The sequence below is a fragment of the Melospiza georgiana genome, chromosome 6, assembly GCF_028018845.1.
Source record: "Melospiza georgiana isolate bMelGeo1 chromosome 6, bMelGeo1.pri, whole genome shotgun sequence".
In the NCBI taxonomy this organism is placed as follows: Eukaryota; Metazoa; Chordata; class Aves; order Passeriformes; family Passerellidae; genus Melospiza; species Melospiza georgiana.
In genome coordinates this window covers 37405639-37421858 of record NC_080435.1, presented here as the reverse complement: position 1 = coordinate 37421858, position 16220 = coordinate 37405639, and the positions used below count along the sequence as shown (strand labels likewise).

Here is a 16220-nt window from a genome sequence, read left to right as displayed (position 1 = left end):
GACGGGGCCGGGCCCGCAGAGCGGCGCGGGAGCGCTGCGGCCGGCAGGTACCGCGGGCTGCGGGAGGCCGGGGGCAGCGGGGGCTGTGAAGGGGCAGCAGGGGCTGTGTGAAGGGGCAGCAGGGCCGAGCGCTGCTGGGAGTCCTGCGGGGCTGCGCTTGCCCGAGGCCTGCGCCCGAAAAGTGCTGGATCACCCCCGGAGGCACCACCCGGGTGGGTCGGTGGGTGTCACACGCACAGGCAGCTCTAAAGCCGGCGGCCGGGCGGCTCCTGCAGCCCAGCCCAGCCCAGCCCGTGCTGTCGCGTCCCGTTCCCCGGGGCTGCGGGGCTCAGCGCTCAGCCCCTGGAGAGAAGGGAAGGGACGGGAGGGAAGGAAGGGAGGGAGGGGGCGGCCAGGCGGGCTCCGCCCGGGTGTCGCGGGGAGCGGCGGCGGAGCAGCGGCCGTGCCGCCGGGCCCGGTGGGCGAGCGAGGATGTTTGCCCTGTGCGGGGCCGGTGGATCCTGAGGCTCCGGCAGGGGGTTGGCATTCGCTTGTACCGCGGTATTTTGGGGTCTGGCTTTATATTTTCTTATAAAGCTTGGTAATTAAGAATATTGGGTATTCTGATATCTGGAAATGTTATCGTAAGCTTTTGCAGTTTGAATTCCTTGTTGTCTGCCTAGGACAACGACTAAGTTTACACCATATAACTGGTAAAAACCTTGCACAGGCATGTAAAATGTATAAAGTTGCATTCGTGTTGACATTTTTGAACGTGGGAAAGAGTAATAGATGTTGTACGTTTAGTTAAGTATAGAGTTTATTGAGATATGGGTGGAAGGATGATAGAAGATGAGGAAGGCTGATAAAAGTTGAGTCCAGCTTTGGCTTTGTGTTTCTATGAGTGAAGTTGGATATGTTTTGAATTTTAGATTCATTAATTGTAGTGATTCTTTGAGTTTGGGTTTGATTTAGTAGGATTAGGTGCTTGCAGTTGTAACCATGAACTGTACATTTATTTTTGTCTCACATGCCAGAAATATTTTCCCTGTCTGCAGAAATAGTCAAGGTATGTTGTATGCTTTAGTGTTTTGCTACAGGATATGTAATAGTCTCAGTCCATGTATGAAGTAACAGTTGAGACACAGAAGATAGATTACTTCTGGTTGTGTGATGAATGGAGTTTACATTTCTTTTCCTGATGGTTTGACACAGTGAAGAGGTGGGGGGAGGAAGCCAGTTTACTGTTACACTGAGTCCAGCCATACACTGAAAACCTGTGCTTGATTATTGAACACAGGATTGTTTTTGTCGTCAGTAAAATATCTGACTTACTGACTTGTTCATGATGTTGCATGCGAACACATCAAAAACTTTATTAATCAATGCAGGATGATCTGTTTTAAGATTCAGAACAGCCTAACAAGAAACGCCTTCTCACAAAAACATTTTCAGATTGCAGGACATTTATTTTATTCAGCTTTTACTTGTATTTACTGGGTTCAGGTAGCAGAACTTTTAAAAAGACACACATTATATCTATATCTACATTGCAGACCAAAAAGGCTTTAAACCTCTAGGCAGTTACATTTTTGAGCTGTTTTGGAGTTTTCTTTGGGGAACAGCCACATAAAATACCTAGAGAATGAAGCATTGCAGTGAGATATGTCAGTGATTGGTGCCCGGATAGTGATCTCTGATCTGCCAAACAAGTCTCCTGCAGAGTTTGCATCTGTGACGCCTTCTGCTGCTGCTGCTAAATTTCTGTGTCGGTGTTTCAGTGCAGTTGAAGTCCAATCATAGTAAAAGCTATAGTGATTTTCAGGAAAAATAAGTATCCTTTTCTGGGTTTTCAGTATATAGTCAACAAAAATTGCCTGTGGCCTAATTTAATGCTAAGCTAGACTGGATTCAGCATTTACCTTAACAGAAGATTGGTGGCTCAAATCAGCCTGCATAATCCATATGCATCACCTACTGTAAGTCAATTTAACATTTTAACAAATAATTTAATTTCCTGAAACTTCTGTCATTGTGACAAAAAGCCCCCCAAGCAAACAACAAACCCCACCCTGTCAGCATACTTAGTGTGGTATATTTTGTGTATATTAAATAAACAATATTGTCTACAGCATTCTCAGGACTAAAGCTATGTTCAGACATATATTGAAATTGTTATATATTATTGTTAGCAGGTGGAAGTTTATACTTCTGTGGTTTTCATGCACTTGCATTGCTATCACACCAGGTTTCAAATTTGCAAAGAAATATACACGGAGCATTCTATGCATTTTTATTCAGACTGAAGCTAGTTATTGCTTTTTGAAGTTTACTTAGTCCAGTTTTGGGGAAAAAGAAAATGTTTTAAACTCACTTTGTCAGTATCAGATAGGATACTGTGACTATTAGAAGCACTGGTTAATTATTTGTATGCAATTTGCCTGGTTGACTGTAAACAAAATAATGTTCTGAGGTCCCTGTAATGGAGCCAAGTTTATGTCTTGACTCTAACTTTCAGAAATGAACCTAAATAATATTCAAGGGTTGTGAGGGCCAGGGAGGTCAGAGTGTGACAGTAGTGCCCACTGTGGAGCTCAGGAAATAGTTGTTTATATTTCTCAGTAACTGAATGTTGCTGTTTCTTGGTTTCCTGGAATAATTCTTCTCACGTGGAGATAAAAATTGAAGTGATAATAAGAAATATGAAAGCAAAGTGTATGTACTTTTTAACACTATAAATGAACGTCTTCCAACTGTTTTAAAAAATATCTTTAATATTTTGCATTGCTAAAACAGCTATTGCAGTTTCAGGCACTTTGTTCAGGGTATTTTTCTCTACTTGTGTCAAGCTTTGTCCTCAAAACTTCACAGAAATCATTCAGCATTCTTAGAAGACATTGTCTTGTCGTTTCTTTCACACTTCAGCAAATGTATATTGTGTTGTAGTTCTTATCAATGTCACTGTTATGTGTGAGGATTGTGGGTGGTCACATTCTTTGAGTGAATATTTCTAAAACTGGGAAGCCCAGAGCAAGAATTCTGGTAGATTTCACATAGGTCTTTGTTGCCTTTAAGCTTTATTGCTCTTTCAGATACAGGGTAATTCCTCCAAAACTTGGAAATCAGAAACATTTGATAAGCGTTTTGGTAGGAAAACCAGTCATTTGGAACTGTTCCTGTGGGAGTAGACATGCACTTTGTGTGGGCATCATTATTCACAAAACATCAAAATACAGCCCCTTTGTTTTGCAACACAAATGGCAGTAGCTGAGAAGTTAACAAGAATTCTGTTTGGGCTGCATGATATTTGTTCTTTAGTACAGCCTGAAACGCTGTGGGAACACTGCAAGACCTGCATATGTGGAGCCTGCAAATACATGGAGGTGCACTTGGGTTGCATCTTTAACAAGTCCCTGCAAAAATGCTACCAAATTTTCAGTGAGGCAATACACATATAGCATTCCTGTGGCAAATTTCTTCATCCAGGGCAATATTAAGAGGAAAGACTGAAAAAAGTATCTTGTTGCAACATCTATGATTTCAGAGTCACGTTTCTTAGCACAATAATTGCATACAAAATATAATTTAAAGGGAAGTTGTCTTAGTCTGAAATCTTCAGCAATAACTAGAGGAAGTGGTTCTGCTATCATCTGTTATTTTTTGTTGCTCATAGTCAGATTCTTAATTGCTTTTTGCTGTTGGGGATAAGCATGTGATGCAAATGTGTACATATTTTTATTTAAGAAGGAAGATGTGTGAGATTAACTGAGTTCCACTATAGTGTAGAATATGCAATAAAACATTGGAGTACTCAACTGTGAGATTTATTTGCTGTGTTTTTCACATGCTAATGCATTCATAATTTGCTATTAAGAGTTATAGTTCTGCTTGATTTAAAAGCCTTAAAATTTTGAACCTTCTCCTCTGTGGCTTGGTATTCTTTTCCGTGTGCTCTGAGTTGTGGTCTTGTGATGACTTTCTCTTGTGGCTTGTTCTTGCAAACTGCTGTCAGACGTCACTGTTGGTCCATCTTCTCTGTGCTTGGCTTCAAATTTCTCTGCTGCTGCCCTATGCAACATAACACTGCAAAATACCTGGCATTTTTATGGCTCTGTATTAATTAATGCATGAAAAGCATTTGTCAGTTTGATGCCAAGGGTAATTTGGCTCAAACTGATGAGACCAATGAGTGACAAATTCAGGTATGTGTGTGTATGCATTGAAAGACTGGGCTCTGGTTTCGTAAGTTGTTCTTAAAGCTCTTCATGAAGTATTTAATCAGTCAGTGTTTCTGCTAAAGAAGCAGTCTTAAGGGGAGTTAAATTTCTCTTTGTCTCTTCCTCCTCTCTCTTCTTCTTATCTTGGTGCTGCCATTCCTACATTTGCTTGTATGTTTCTTTGAAAATACATAAAATACATACAAGAAAGCAGTAAAAGGGGACATGAAAATCCCTTTTTTTTTTGGGGGTTTTTTTTTTTTTTTTTGGTTTTTTTGGGGTTTTTTTTGGTTTTTTTGGTTGAATGAAAGGCTGAGAGTGATAAGCAGTACTGAACATAAAACATGTACAGAGGGGTCACTGTTTTGTTGGGAGCAGCAGTTACCTGCTCTTGCTTCATTAAGCTCTGGAGCAAAAAATTAAAGCTTGTGTATATAGAAAAAAAAGTACAAGTCAGTTGAATGGTGGAGATCCTGCCACACAAAGGATGTGGCAGTACTCATTCACTTAACACTAATGCTCTTATTTTGCTTTGCCTTCTCTAACTGAAGATTCTGAGGCAGACTTTGCCTCTGTGAGTTAGTTGGTAATAGTTTGTAAAAGTCAGTAAGTAAAAAAAGGCTGCTCTGTCTTCCCAGTAATTATAAATATATTTATGTGTTGAATATTCCCACTCCAGTATATTTCCAGTGTCTAAACTCCCAACTCATTTAAACTGAAATTTTAGTTCTTTTTTTTTTTTCCCTATGAAATTACTGAGATTCTGTAATTGTTGTTCATGTAAATCAGATTATTTCTGTGTGTGCTGTAAATTGCCTGGGCCATATCTCCCATTTGAAGTTGCTGGAGTTTGAACCTGCACTTTTTGCCTTCTCCAGACCTGGGTGCCGCCTTATTTTCGCCTGCTAGCATAAACAGTACACTGTAACTATTGGATTTTGGTCTATGTTTCATTCAGGAGTAGCTGCGTTTGGCCGGTGCTTTAAGGTTTTTCTGCCCAGCTGCCAAAGCCCATCATACTCAGTTTCTCTTGTCGGAATAATGTCCAAGTGGGCTGGGCAGGAGTTTTGTTTATGTTTGGAAGACACTGAACGGGTACGTGCAAGGGTGTAACAAAGGTTTGAGCATCGATGTCTCTCCGTGCAGTCAGCTCAGATGCACTGCTAACGATCATGCCATTAAACTTTTAAACAGTGCTGCAGGAGCTACATTGATCTCAGCTGTTAATAGTGGCTGGAATTAAACGTGTCAGGCTGGAAGGCTTTCTCTGGAACGTGTTGGTTCACTTGTTAGGCAGATGATAATAAATCTTGCTTTCTGAAGACAAGAACGTGGACTTGAAGTCAGTTAAAATACCACTGGCTATGCAGGGAGGGTCATCTTGAAGCTAGCAAGTGTGCTTCAGCTCTGTTTTTCAGCAGTGGGATGGTTATGGCATTGGTTGTGTAGTCAGCCCAATGGCAGCTGTTGTGAAAACACTGGTGGTTGTTATTATTACTGGTCATTCTTCATCTTAATCATTACTATTATTCATTATTGTTTTTTTACTGTTACTCATTACTGTCAATGAGTAACAGGGTAGTTTCTTAGAGGAATACTATGCACTTGTGTCTCTGCTAGATTAGTCATTGGTAAAAAATTGAATCCACAGGTTTATTGCCTTATATCAGATTTAGTGCAGAATTATGTTAATACTTCTGAAATTAGAAAGATATAAATAACTGTTCCTAAGGTAAGTTAAGTGGCACTTTATTTTCTTCACTACAATGTAGGTATAAATGACTTAGACCCTCATCTAGATTGTGCATTAGATCCTCACCTGAGCCTCATGCTCAGAGAACTGAGGTTGATCAGATTTCTCTTTGAGCAGCACTTGTTCCTATAAAAGAGAGATGAACTGGTGGATCAGCAATTAAATGTAAAAAATTCTAAAAGAAAAGGAATTTGTAAGTACAAACTTGGTCTGTGGAATAGTTTCCATTACTTGTGTCACTCTTCATTGAAATAATGAGTCATAATTTAAAGGCTGATTTTAGTGAGAGATCAGTTAGGAGTTTGCTTTATTGCAGATTACTTTTTTTGGTACTTCTTATTTTTTTGTGCATAAGCAAAATAGGCCAAGAGTTGGAAGAAAGAGGACGAGTGAAATTCATTGAGTTTCTGTTATTGCTCATAGCTTTTTCATTGCTAATGTTACAGTTTTTGATTTAGACTTCCATGTGCAAGATACACAGCAAACTATGGTCTACTTCCCTCATCTTTTAAAGCCTGAGGAGATTACCTAGCTTGGAAGGAGCTTGATCCACATAATGGATCTCTTTAGGTTTTGTACTCTGTTATAACTGTATCATGGGTGGTCTGTGGGTTCTCATATTTGAAAGACAATAGCTAAAGGCAGCTACTCGTATCAGTCTTGCCCTGGATGAGTCACCTTGTATTTAAAAACTACAGGTCCCTTTTTTCTCATTGTGGTTGGTCAGAAATTTCAACAATACTGTTGCTGTTGCCTTTTAATGCTTGATGCGCCCTGTATTCCTTTCAGTTTACAGAGTGGCATTCCAGCTAGTGTTTGCTCCAAGAGCTTTTCTGAGCTCTTTTCTGACCAGTCTTGAACAATCCTGCTTGTTAATTTGGCAGTTGATAAATGAAAAAAAAAATTTAGTAGTAAGTAGGAGCATTATTCTGCCTTGGCCAATAAATCTTTGTGCCAGTTTTGTAGCATAGTATAAATGTTAAATAAACTTAGCTCACAGAAAAAAAAAAAAAAAAAGGAGGAGTTTTTGATTGATCTGTTCTTGTAGTACTGATGGGAAGGTAGTTCTTGTAATTACTTCAGTTACCTAAAGACAAAATTAAAAGGATAGTGCATCATGTTGGTTGGCAAATGAAGATTTCATCAGGCATATGTGCCTTTTTAGTTTGGTTGATGGCATAGCATACATCTCATTTAATTATATTTCACATTTCTTCCCCAGATTTCTTTTTCATATTGAGAAGCATCCAAATTATACCACTGGGGGGAAAGCACTGTCAAATAATTCAGCATTTCTAAACATGGGTTTCTTGTAAATAGAGGCACATCTTTATGTGCTTGGGTTGTGCTTGCATTGATTTCCTGGGGCTGAGGATGGCCAAGCAGCTCCAGTTGCTGACAGAACATTCAGTCTTTCCTGGTGCATCATCTTTCCTGATGTTTTCTTCTTAGAAATTGCCTGGAAACATCTTGTATACATAACAAGGACATAGTTATTATTAATCCAATGCAGCTCATTCCCAAGTTCTATGCTTGTGTTCAGCTTTGCACTGTGAGCACTGTGCCTTTTGCTCTGTTCTCTGCAAAACCGTGTGCTGCAGGAGAACTTAATGCCCTACATTCCTGCCCTGCTTCTCCCAGGTTTGTATGCATGTGCCCTTGTTTTATCATTACTTTTGAAACTTCTTGAGTGTCCCTGATGTGCAGGCTTACAGCTAATTGAAGGGAATAAGTGTTTGAAATAAGTTTTTTGCATAGGGTAAGGAGCATGCTGCTTTCTATACAGGTTTGTGGAATCGAGGTTTGCTTGTTGATCAGCAGTGGAAAGATCAGGTCTGGGATTTTTAATTTTTTTTTTCCCTGCATGGACAGTTCTGATTCTATAAAACTAATCCTTGCACAGTAAGCAGACAGCCTTTTGATTCAGTCCTAATAGTCTTTTTTTTGAGAAACAGTAGTGTTTCTGGTCATGTTAGCATGTGTTCATTATAAAGATCAGCAACTACACCAGAACATTTTTTTCTTTTAAAGAAAAAATATTCAGGCTATAAATAAATAAATTTATATTGGTTTTATAAACGTGTGCTTAAACAATTTGAGTGTTTCATTTAGAAAAAAGTTACAATAATAACTTGAGATGGTGTTGCTTAGGGCTTTGTCCAGTCAAGTGTTGGAAGCCCCTGAGGTTTCTGCAGTGTCTCAACACTGGTCCCTGTGGCTGATAATCCTTACAGTGAAAATCCTTTTTTCTGTCAAGAGGGAAGCTTCCTTGTATTAATTATGAAGTAGAGAATCTGTCTTCATCCACTTGGTCACCTACCCTTTTGAAGGCCACCTTGAGCCTTTTCTTCAGCAGGCTGAACACTGGTTCACCAGCCAAAAAGAAGTTTGGGTTACTCTTGATATCTACATGCGCTTTTTATTTGTTTTCAGCATTAGTCTTTTGAAGAGTGATTGAAAAGTGTATGCTTTTAAAATAACATGCAACTTGTATTTTATGTCCTACCAGAATAAGTTCAAGTTGAATGAGTTTTGAAAGGATATGTTTTTGCCTGTGAATTCTAGTATTAAAATTATATCCGGAGGCTAGGAAAAAGGGTTGATAATCCTCATGTCATGTATAGATAGTATTGTACATGAAATTTTCAGAACAGTTGAATCACCTTTGCCAGTTCTGCTGGTTGTTGGATAATCTTTCTAGAAAATTATTATGGTTATAATGCTGTTTGAACTTACTTTTTACTGGTTTAGAATTGAACTGAGTTAACAAAACAGAAATGAGAAAGGTGGTTTCAGTAGTTAAATTACCCCAGTTGTATGGTGTATATGGTGGGTCTGTTGAATTTAAATGTAGTGTATAAAGAGCTAATAATATTCATGGAGGTCCAGTCTTTTTTGGTGAGCTATTACTTAATAAACATTGCTGGTATTGCAAGACTTTGAAATTCTTGTTTTCTGTAGAAACATTTGTATCTTATGTGCTTTCATTCCTAACATTAATCTTTATATTAATTATTTTCCTAGAAAATTGGGTTTTTAACATCCATGATACAAAAGCCTGGAGCAGCAGAGAGACAGTTTTTACAATGAGGAGGAATTATCTGCTAGGTGAGTTAAATGCCAATGTCTGACAACAGACTCTGATCTTTTCAGTTAGGGAAAACAACTGTGAGTTGTAATCCTGAGATGGGCATGTAAATTGGGTAATTTGCTGTGGTTGTAGGTGGTTTTGAAATGGTAGATATTTGAACAGGCCTTGGGTGAGGAGAAAAAGGACCATTTGTGACTTATACATGTCATTTTCATGCTAAGCAGTGATGAAACTCTACACTTAATCCTACTTTTTTTTGGTATGTTTAAAAAATGTGAGGATAGAGCTAAATTCTGTGAGTGTTGTAGGAGTGAGATGACCAATAAATTGTGAACTTCTATGTACCTAGGCAGAAAAAATATGTAGAGGTATAATGTGCTATGTATACTTAGATCTACTTGCCATTTTATAGTGTGGTGCCTTGTCAAGCTGCTTGGTATTTCAGGTGGATTTGAAGTGACAGTTCATGATGATAAATTAAATGTGATTTTTTTTTTTTTTGTGAGTAAATTTTATATTTAAAACGTGTAGCAAGTGGTAAAGGTAACCTTCTGCTCTGTGTTTGATGACAGCCTGAGTACTGAATTATTTACCAATCCTTTGTATTGCCCATCTACTACCTGAGGGATCACTTTACACTATAGTATTGTTACTGCATAGGAAAAACTGTGTTCAGCAGTCTTAGTGACCTCTGAAAAGGATAATTTGCTTGGGAGTTTAAAAGATGGTTGACATTTTACCAGAATCTCTCTGACTGTTTTTATATGTGAAGCCTACAGAATATTCTGTTTTATATTTTGAGGCTATATGGCATTTAGATATTGGGGGGGGGGGGTATATCATTAGAAGTATTTTCCATATATATAATTTCCTTTCTATGTTAGGCTTTCCTTTGAAATTTTAATTTTAGTAAGTCAAACATTAATATTATATATAATGTGATTTTTATTAACTTTTTTTTTTCCTGTTTAGGTGTTCAAACTTCTGATTTGCCAGATATTAATGAGGAAGAAAACTGATTGATGCAGTTTCGATAGTTCATTGGATTTTTTTTCATTCCGCTCTGTTGGGAGATTTACGGAAAATTTCAAGGAATGGAGTTAGCTCACAGTTTACTACTTAATGAAGAAGCATATAACCAGCTTGGTGAATTTCAAAAAGCAGAGTTCATTTTTGAATGGTTACAGTTTTTGGAAAAACTTTTACCAGTGACTAGCAGAGTAAGTGTGATAAGACTTGAGAAGAAAAGCCCATCTTTTTATTAATTTGTTTTAAATCAAAGAGCAGCCTGCAATGTTATTTGCCTCATGCCTTGTATGTACAAGGAGTAAAAGTATATTCAGTGTTAGGATTAGCTTTCTAAATGTTATAAGTTCTTGGTCACAGCCCTTCTAACAACAGAGCCACTTGTCCAATGAAAGGAATTTTAATTCTTTTTATTTAATTATTTTTAACTCCTATTACTACTGCAAGATTTTGCAGACCCAATATGAAGAATGTCAGTAATGCTTCCACCAAGTGTTGCACAATTATTTGATGCTTCTCTACCAAGCAGGAATGTAACATCTTTCTCTTTGTTGTTATCAAGCAGGATTGTAACATCTTTCTCTTTGTTGTTTGTTTTTGTTTTTTTTTTTTTCAATTTTCCTAGTTAAATGATAAAAGATGAATTTCCAGCTAACTCTCCAATTGTTTGATTCACTGTTTGGTATACATTGAGTAGGTTATGTAGACATGTAAGAATAAACTAACTAACATAATGCTATTTAAGGTTTGTTATTTGTGATGGAAATACATAGATGAAAAACAGTGCCAGGTTCTTTTTTTTTAAAGAGTATTAAAAGTGTATATAAGACTGGATAATTGTTTAAGGGAAGTTCTTTCTTTTCTAATGCTCAAGTTCTTGAAACTCAGCTTCTTCTTTAAAGTTCTTTGCTGCTAAACTTACTATTATCTATGAATTTTTTTATTTTAAAGCAGGCATTAAAAAAAGAAATAAAAGGCAGCTTTGTTGGTGAAAGATTTAAGCATTGACATGCCACAGGGAAAATACACTTGAAACACTACTAGCAATAATTATGCTCTGAAAAAAGTGTTGGGTTTTTAAGAAGAATAAAATATTTGCATACTTGAAATGTCTTTTTTTAAGTATAAAAATGCAATAAAATGTTCATTTTGTGTTCAGAATGTCATTATCAGAATGGTAGTAATGAAAAGTAAAGATAATTTGAATTAATCATCTGTAACTAACTTTTAAATTTAACTGAACTTTAACTGGTTACTGATTTTATTTCCAGGCTGACATAAGGGAAAACCAGAAGAAACTGGTTGAACAATTGACTTCTTTATTAAACAATTCACCAGGACCTCCTACCAGACGGCTTCTTGCCAAGAATTTAGCTGTACTTTATAGCACTGGAGACACTTTTTCTGTTTACCAAACAATTGACAAATGCAATGAACTCATTCGGAGTAAAGATGACTCTCCAAGTTACCTGCCTACAAAACTGTAAGTGTGTTTGTACCCTCAAGCTTCAGATCCAGTGGTAATGAGGCAGGTTTAAGGGGTGAGATGCTGCATTTGTGTTCACTGCCACAAAATATGTAATAAAACAAAGATTGTGCTAGTAGTCCATGTTGTATATGAGCATCAGGAACCAAAAGGGTAGAAGATACCTGGTGGTCTTCAGCCAGACAAATGAAAATCAGGCCAGGGAGAATACCCACAATAGAAAACAGAGTTATGACATGACAGGTGCTTCAAAAAGAAGGAAAAGATAATAATAGTGCTGAGAAGAGCAGTAAAACAGACAAGCACAACTGCAGGTATAAAAGACAGGTGCTGAGTACATTTCTTTATTCAGGTGGGAAACTGGATATAGTTAAAAACATCTGAGATGTTTCTAACTAAATACTGAAAGCCTAACCAACAGAGCAGAGAAACATGAATGGCTGCTTCTGAATGTGAAGCCAAATCTTTATGTGCAGAAATGTTATGAATAACCTTCATTCCCAAAATTATGCACGTCTTTCCCTATACTGAGGCAAATTAAAGATGAAGGTAATAAATATGAGATAGAAGGTGGTAAAGGTAGATGGTAGATGAATGTCCTTTTGCATTAATGATATGGTATTGAAAGCAGAGCAGGATCTCTCTTCCTCCTTTACTTTGGATGCTAAACTTGTTTCTGACAACACAAGTAAAGATTCCTGAAAATAGATTTTGCAAGGACTAAGTTGTATTTTCTTATACCTTTTTTTTTTGTTTCGTTCTTGTTCCAGTTGATCTCTTGTACAGTCTTTTGAGTTAGGAATAAGTTTGCTGTAAAGGATCTTAGTCTTGCAAAGTAAATTACTGCTATACTACATTCTTAACAACGATGTGCATTAACATTAGAGTTGAATTGTAGTGTTGGAGAGAGCTCTGCAGGTCTTCCCACTTCAGCTGTGATGTGCCACTGGATGAAGTGGTTGATGTCAGTACAGCAAGGAGGGATGGGGGAGGCTGTTGGCAGTAAAGCAGAAATGGGAGATGATCAAAGCCAGAATGCTGAATAGTAGCTGGGGGAGAGAGAGAGGTGGCAGTGTATACCACCTGTTCCTGGGTATGTAAGCAGTGGTAAGAAGAGGAAGAAAGAGGTGGAGAAAAAGGTAATTGTAAAATATTATTTTCTTCAATAAAGTTTTGGTAAAGGGATTTCTGGTAGAACTGACACAGGGACAACAGGCTACAGAAAATAATTGGAACTACAGAACTGTGTGTTGAGTAAAATCTTTCATCCTAGGGTGCAAATATGTTAAATACTTGGTGTTCAGTGTAGAAAAACTGCTTTTTTTGTTTTGTTTTGACCTTGATTAAAGTGTTGTCTTTGCCATCTGTCCACATTTAGCATGCATGCCCATGTTGTCTCGTAGCAACACTTCACCATCAGTGTTCACAATATGTTGATACACCTGGGAACTCCTTTAAATACAGATTCCAGTGAATTGGTCTTTTATCTCATAGATTATCACTTTTCTTCTTTCCTAAATGTGGAAGATGAAAATGTTTTAGGCAAACATTTTAAACAAAACCTTAGTTAGGTGCTCATCTGCTACTAAAACTCAGCATGATGTGAATGCTCTACCAAATCAGAAAAACAGGTCAAGCAGCATGAATGCAGCTTTTTACTTTATTAAGGAGAGTACCTGTGACCATCAGATGCTCAATTTAGAAGGGAAATTGGAAAATTGTAATTTCATTCCCAGGCACACGATGAACAAAATTTAAATCCAGATTGTTGGTGTGTACTGAGTTGGATGAAAGCAATAACAAAACGAGGTTTTTAATGAAAGTAATATTGTAGTATAATAAGAGATAAAGGATACTAGGTTTGTTTTTCTTCCTGTTCATTTAGGGAATTACTGTAAATATTAAATATATTTTTTAAATTAAGAATGTATTCAGTATGAGAATTTAAAATTACATATGTGGAACTTGAATTCAGTTGAGGAATAAGCAAAATGTTTGTTGAAGGGGATGGTCAGCAATGTCTACATATTTAAGTAGGTCTGGAAAAGAGCTGAAAGCTGATTAAGCATATAATTCTTTTTCTCTTTGTATTCAAGAAATTAATTGGTTTATAGATCTGTCAATACAAAACCAAAGCATTTTCATTAACAAATTATTCAAAGGATTAGGCACCTCTTTATTTTTCTCTTTTTTTTCTCAATATTAGCATTTTTCGCCTTTGCTAAAGGAAAGGCCAGTGAGCACACAGAATCTGTTTGTCAGGCATTTCTCCTGAATGTTAAATTCAGAATCTGTCTACAATGAAAGGGACGTGGGTTTATAGTTTTATTTCCTTCAAGGTATTTCCTTATTACGTACTGTGATACATAAATGACAGAATTGTAATTACTAGACCATTTCAGCCTGGTGTCAACCATCAAATTGTAAACAAACCTGTCCCTGACTACTTCTGGCAGCATCTGCTGCAGCATGACACAGAGCATGCTTAGTAAGAAATTAATGTTAAGGTTTAAAGGTGGATGTGAGAACTATTCCTCTTGCAAAATGTACTGGAAGGTTGTATTACCTGAATTCTTGTATTATCCCAGTTACTTTAGCAACCCTTGTATCTGCATTTCTTCTAGAGGGTATGTGCTACATACAGACCATTTTTTTTCCCTTTTGATGATCCACTTACATTTTTGGGACATCCTGTTTAGTTATTTTGCTGTTTGCACATTGATTACTTCAGTCGTCTTAATCCCTTTCATCTCTTAGTGCATCCATTTTCACGCGTCTTTGGATTTGCTTTTGTTTTAGTGCTGCGGTGGTATGCTTGGGCTATTTATACAAAAAATTGGGAAGAATTTTGGGAAACAGTTTTACTGACACCGTTGGGAATGTGCTTAAAGCAATGAAGAATGCAGAGGTATTGGAACAGCATGTTTAAAAAATGAATGGAAAAATAAAAGGATTTTTAGTGCTGGTAGCTGGACCAATGAATTAGAGAAAATGCATGATATCAAAATACAAAAAAAAATTGTGAGAAGTCAGATAAAAATCAGTGTCTAAATTCTAAAGAAGTATTAGAGTTAATGGATTATGACTCTAAAAAGGATGGATCACAACTTTTCTTTATCTGATTTCATGAAAGTACTTGATAAATTAGAAAATTTAATTACATTATTAATGAGAACATTTTTTCTATAGCTTGTACTTTTTGTTTTGGGCTTTATACTTGTAATTATTGCTTTTCAATAGAACATAGAATTACTATTTTCATTTGCTTATAGAATTTTGGGGTGAGTTATCTGCTTTAAGTTATTTCAGTCTAAATAGATCTCTAAAAGACTCAGCCATTCCTTACTTATTTCAGTAGTTGGTGTTTTGAATTTCCAAGGAACTTAGGGTTACAAAACTTTAACATTTCTCTTTTTCATTTTTCAGTCTCAAGGTCGTTATGAAATCATGCTTAGTTTGCAAAATATATTAAATGGTTTAGGAGCTGCTGCTGTCCCCTGTCACAGGGATATTTACAAAGCTGCCCGATCGTGTCTGACAGATCGATCCATGGCTGTCCGCTGTGCTGCAGCTAAGGTAAACTGCTCCAATAGCTGTTGAAGTAGCTCCCTAAAACATTAAATTCTGTTTTAATGATCGATGAACATGGAGGTAAGAAGATTCTTTGCTTATGTGTGTTCCTTTGATATTAACTCGGCAGAAAAAATAAAAGTAATTTTACTATGATGCAAGTATTTTGTTAGGGAGAACTCAGTGTATTATGCAGCAAACTAAAATTTTTACTGAGTGCTTTTCCATGTCAAAACACTTTTGTTTCCCTTTTTTTGTCTAGTGTCTTCTTGAACTTCAAAATGAAGCAATATTTATGTGGAGTACGGACCTGGATAGTGTTGTTACCTTATGTTTTAAATCCTTTGAAGGTTCCAATTATGATGTACGATTAGCAGTTTCAAAACTTTTAGGCACAATATTGGCTAGAGCTCTAACATCTAAGCAGATAACAGGTAAAACATGTGCTTTCTTTGCTGATTCCTCATCTGTAAAAGTTTGTCACATTATAAGAAGCTCTCAAGTTCTGTTGAAGCCTGATGTAAAATCCCATTTTAAGCTTCTTTTGACTGTTCATATCTCTGATTTGGTCTTTTTTCTTGTGAAGTGCTGATTTTTGGTTGTGTCTATCTGTCTATCTATCTATCTATCTATCTATCTATCTATCTATCTATCTATCTATCTATCTATCTATCTATCATCTATCTATCTATAATAATGAACAATGGAAAATAGTTAGTAAAACTTTTTCTCCACTATGCGATTGCTGTTGTATGGAGAAAAATTAGTAACTTCAGGAATTGAAAAGCAAGATTAATTTAAGCAGTTTAGAAATAGATTTGAGGCAGTCTCTCTGTCAGACTAAAAAGTTAGCGATACCTTCAGGCTGTTTTTCTGCAGTAGTCGATACAACATCTGGATTGTCCATGGATAGCAGTATAAATATGATCAGAAGCAGAAATTAGCAGGCAGTTTTGTTCACACAACAGCTATGTAACAGTACTTGAGTTGGCTGAAGCATCCTGGCACTAATTTACTGTCTCTAATACTTTGTGTGACTCAGACTGAGTGGTTTTAGTCTTAGAAGCCCCAAGGTAAATGTCTAACTGTAATCTAAGC

General features: G+C 36.9%; 1 protein-coding gene across 4 annotated transcripts in view; it reads left to right on the top strand.

Moving 5' to 3' along the window:
- HEATR5A (HEAT repeat containing 5A) overlaps positions 1 to 16220 on the top strand; it is a 64178-nt gene continuing 47958 nt past the window's right edge. For 3 of the 4 annotated variants that reach the window (XM_058026404.1, XM_058026402.1, XM_058026401.1), the window contains exons 1-7: positions 1 to 47; positions 8974 to 9057; positions 10013 to 10260; positions 11338 to 11549; positions 14352 to 14460; positions 14979 to 15128; positions 15385 to 15556. In XM_058026404.1, coding sequence (XP_057882387.1) covers positions 10135 to 10260; positions 11338 to 11549; positions 14352 to 14460; positions 14979 to 15128; positions 15385 to 15556 — 769 coding nt within the window. In that variant the 5' untranslated portion in view covers positions 1 to 47; positions 8974 to 9057; positions 10013 to 10134. Of the gene's footprint in view, positions 48 to 8973; positions 9058 to 10012; positions 10261 to 11337; positions 11550 to 14351; positions 14461 to 14978; positions 15129 to 15384; positions 15557 to 16220 lie in introns of those variants that run through there. The other variant, XM_058026405.1, reaches the window with a different exon arrangement.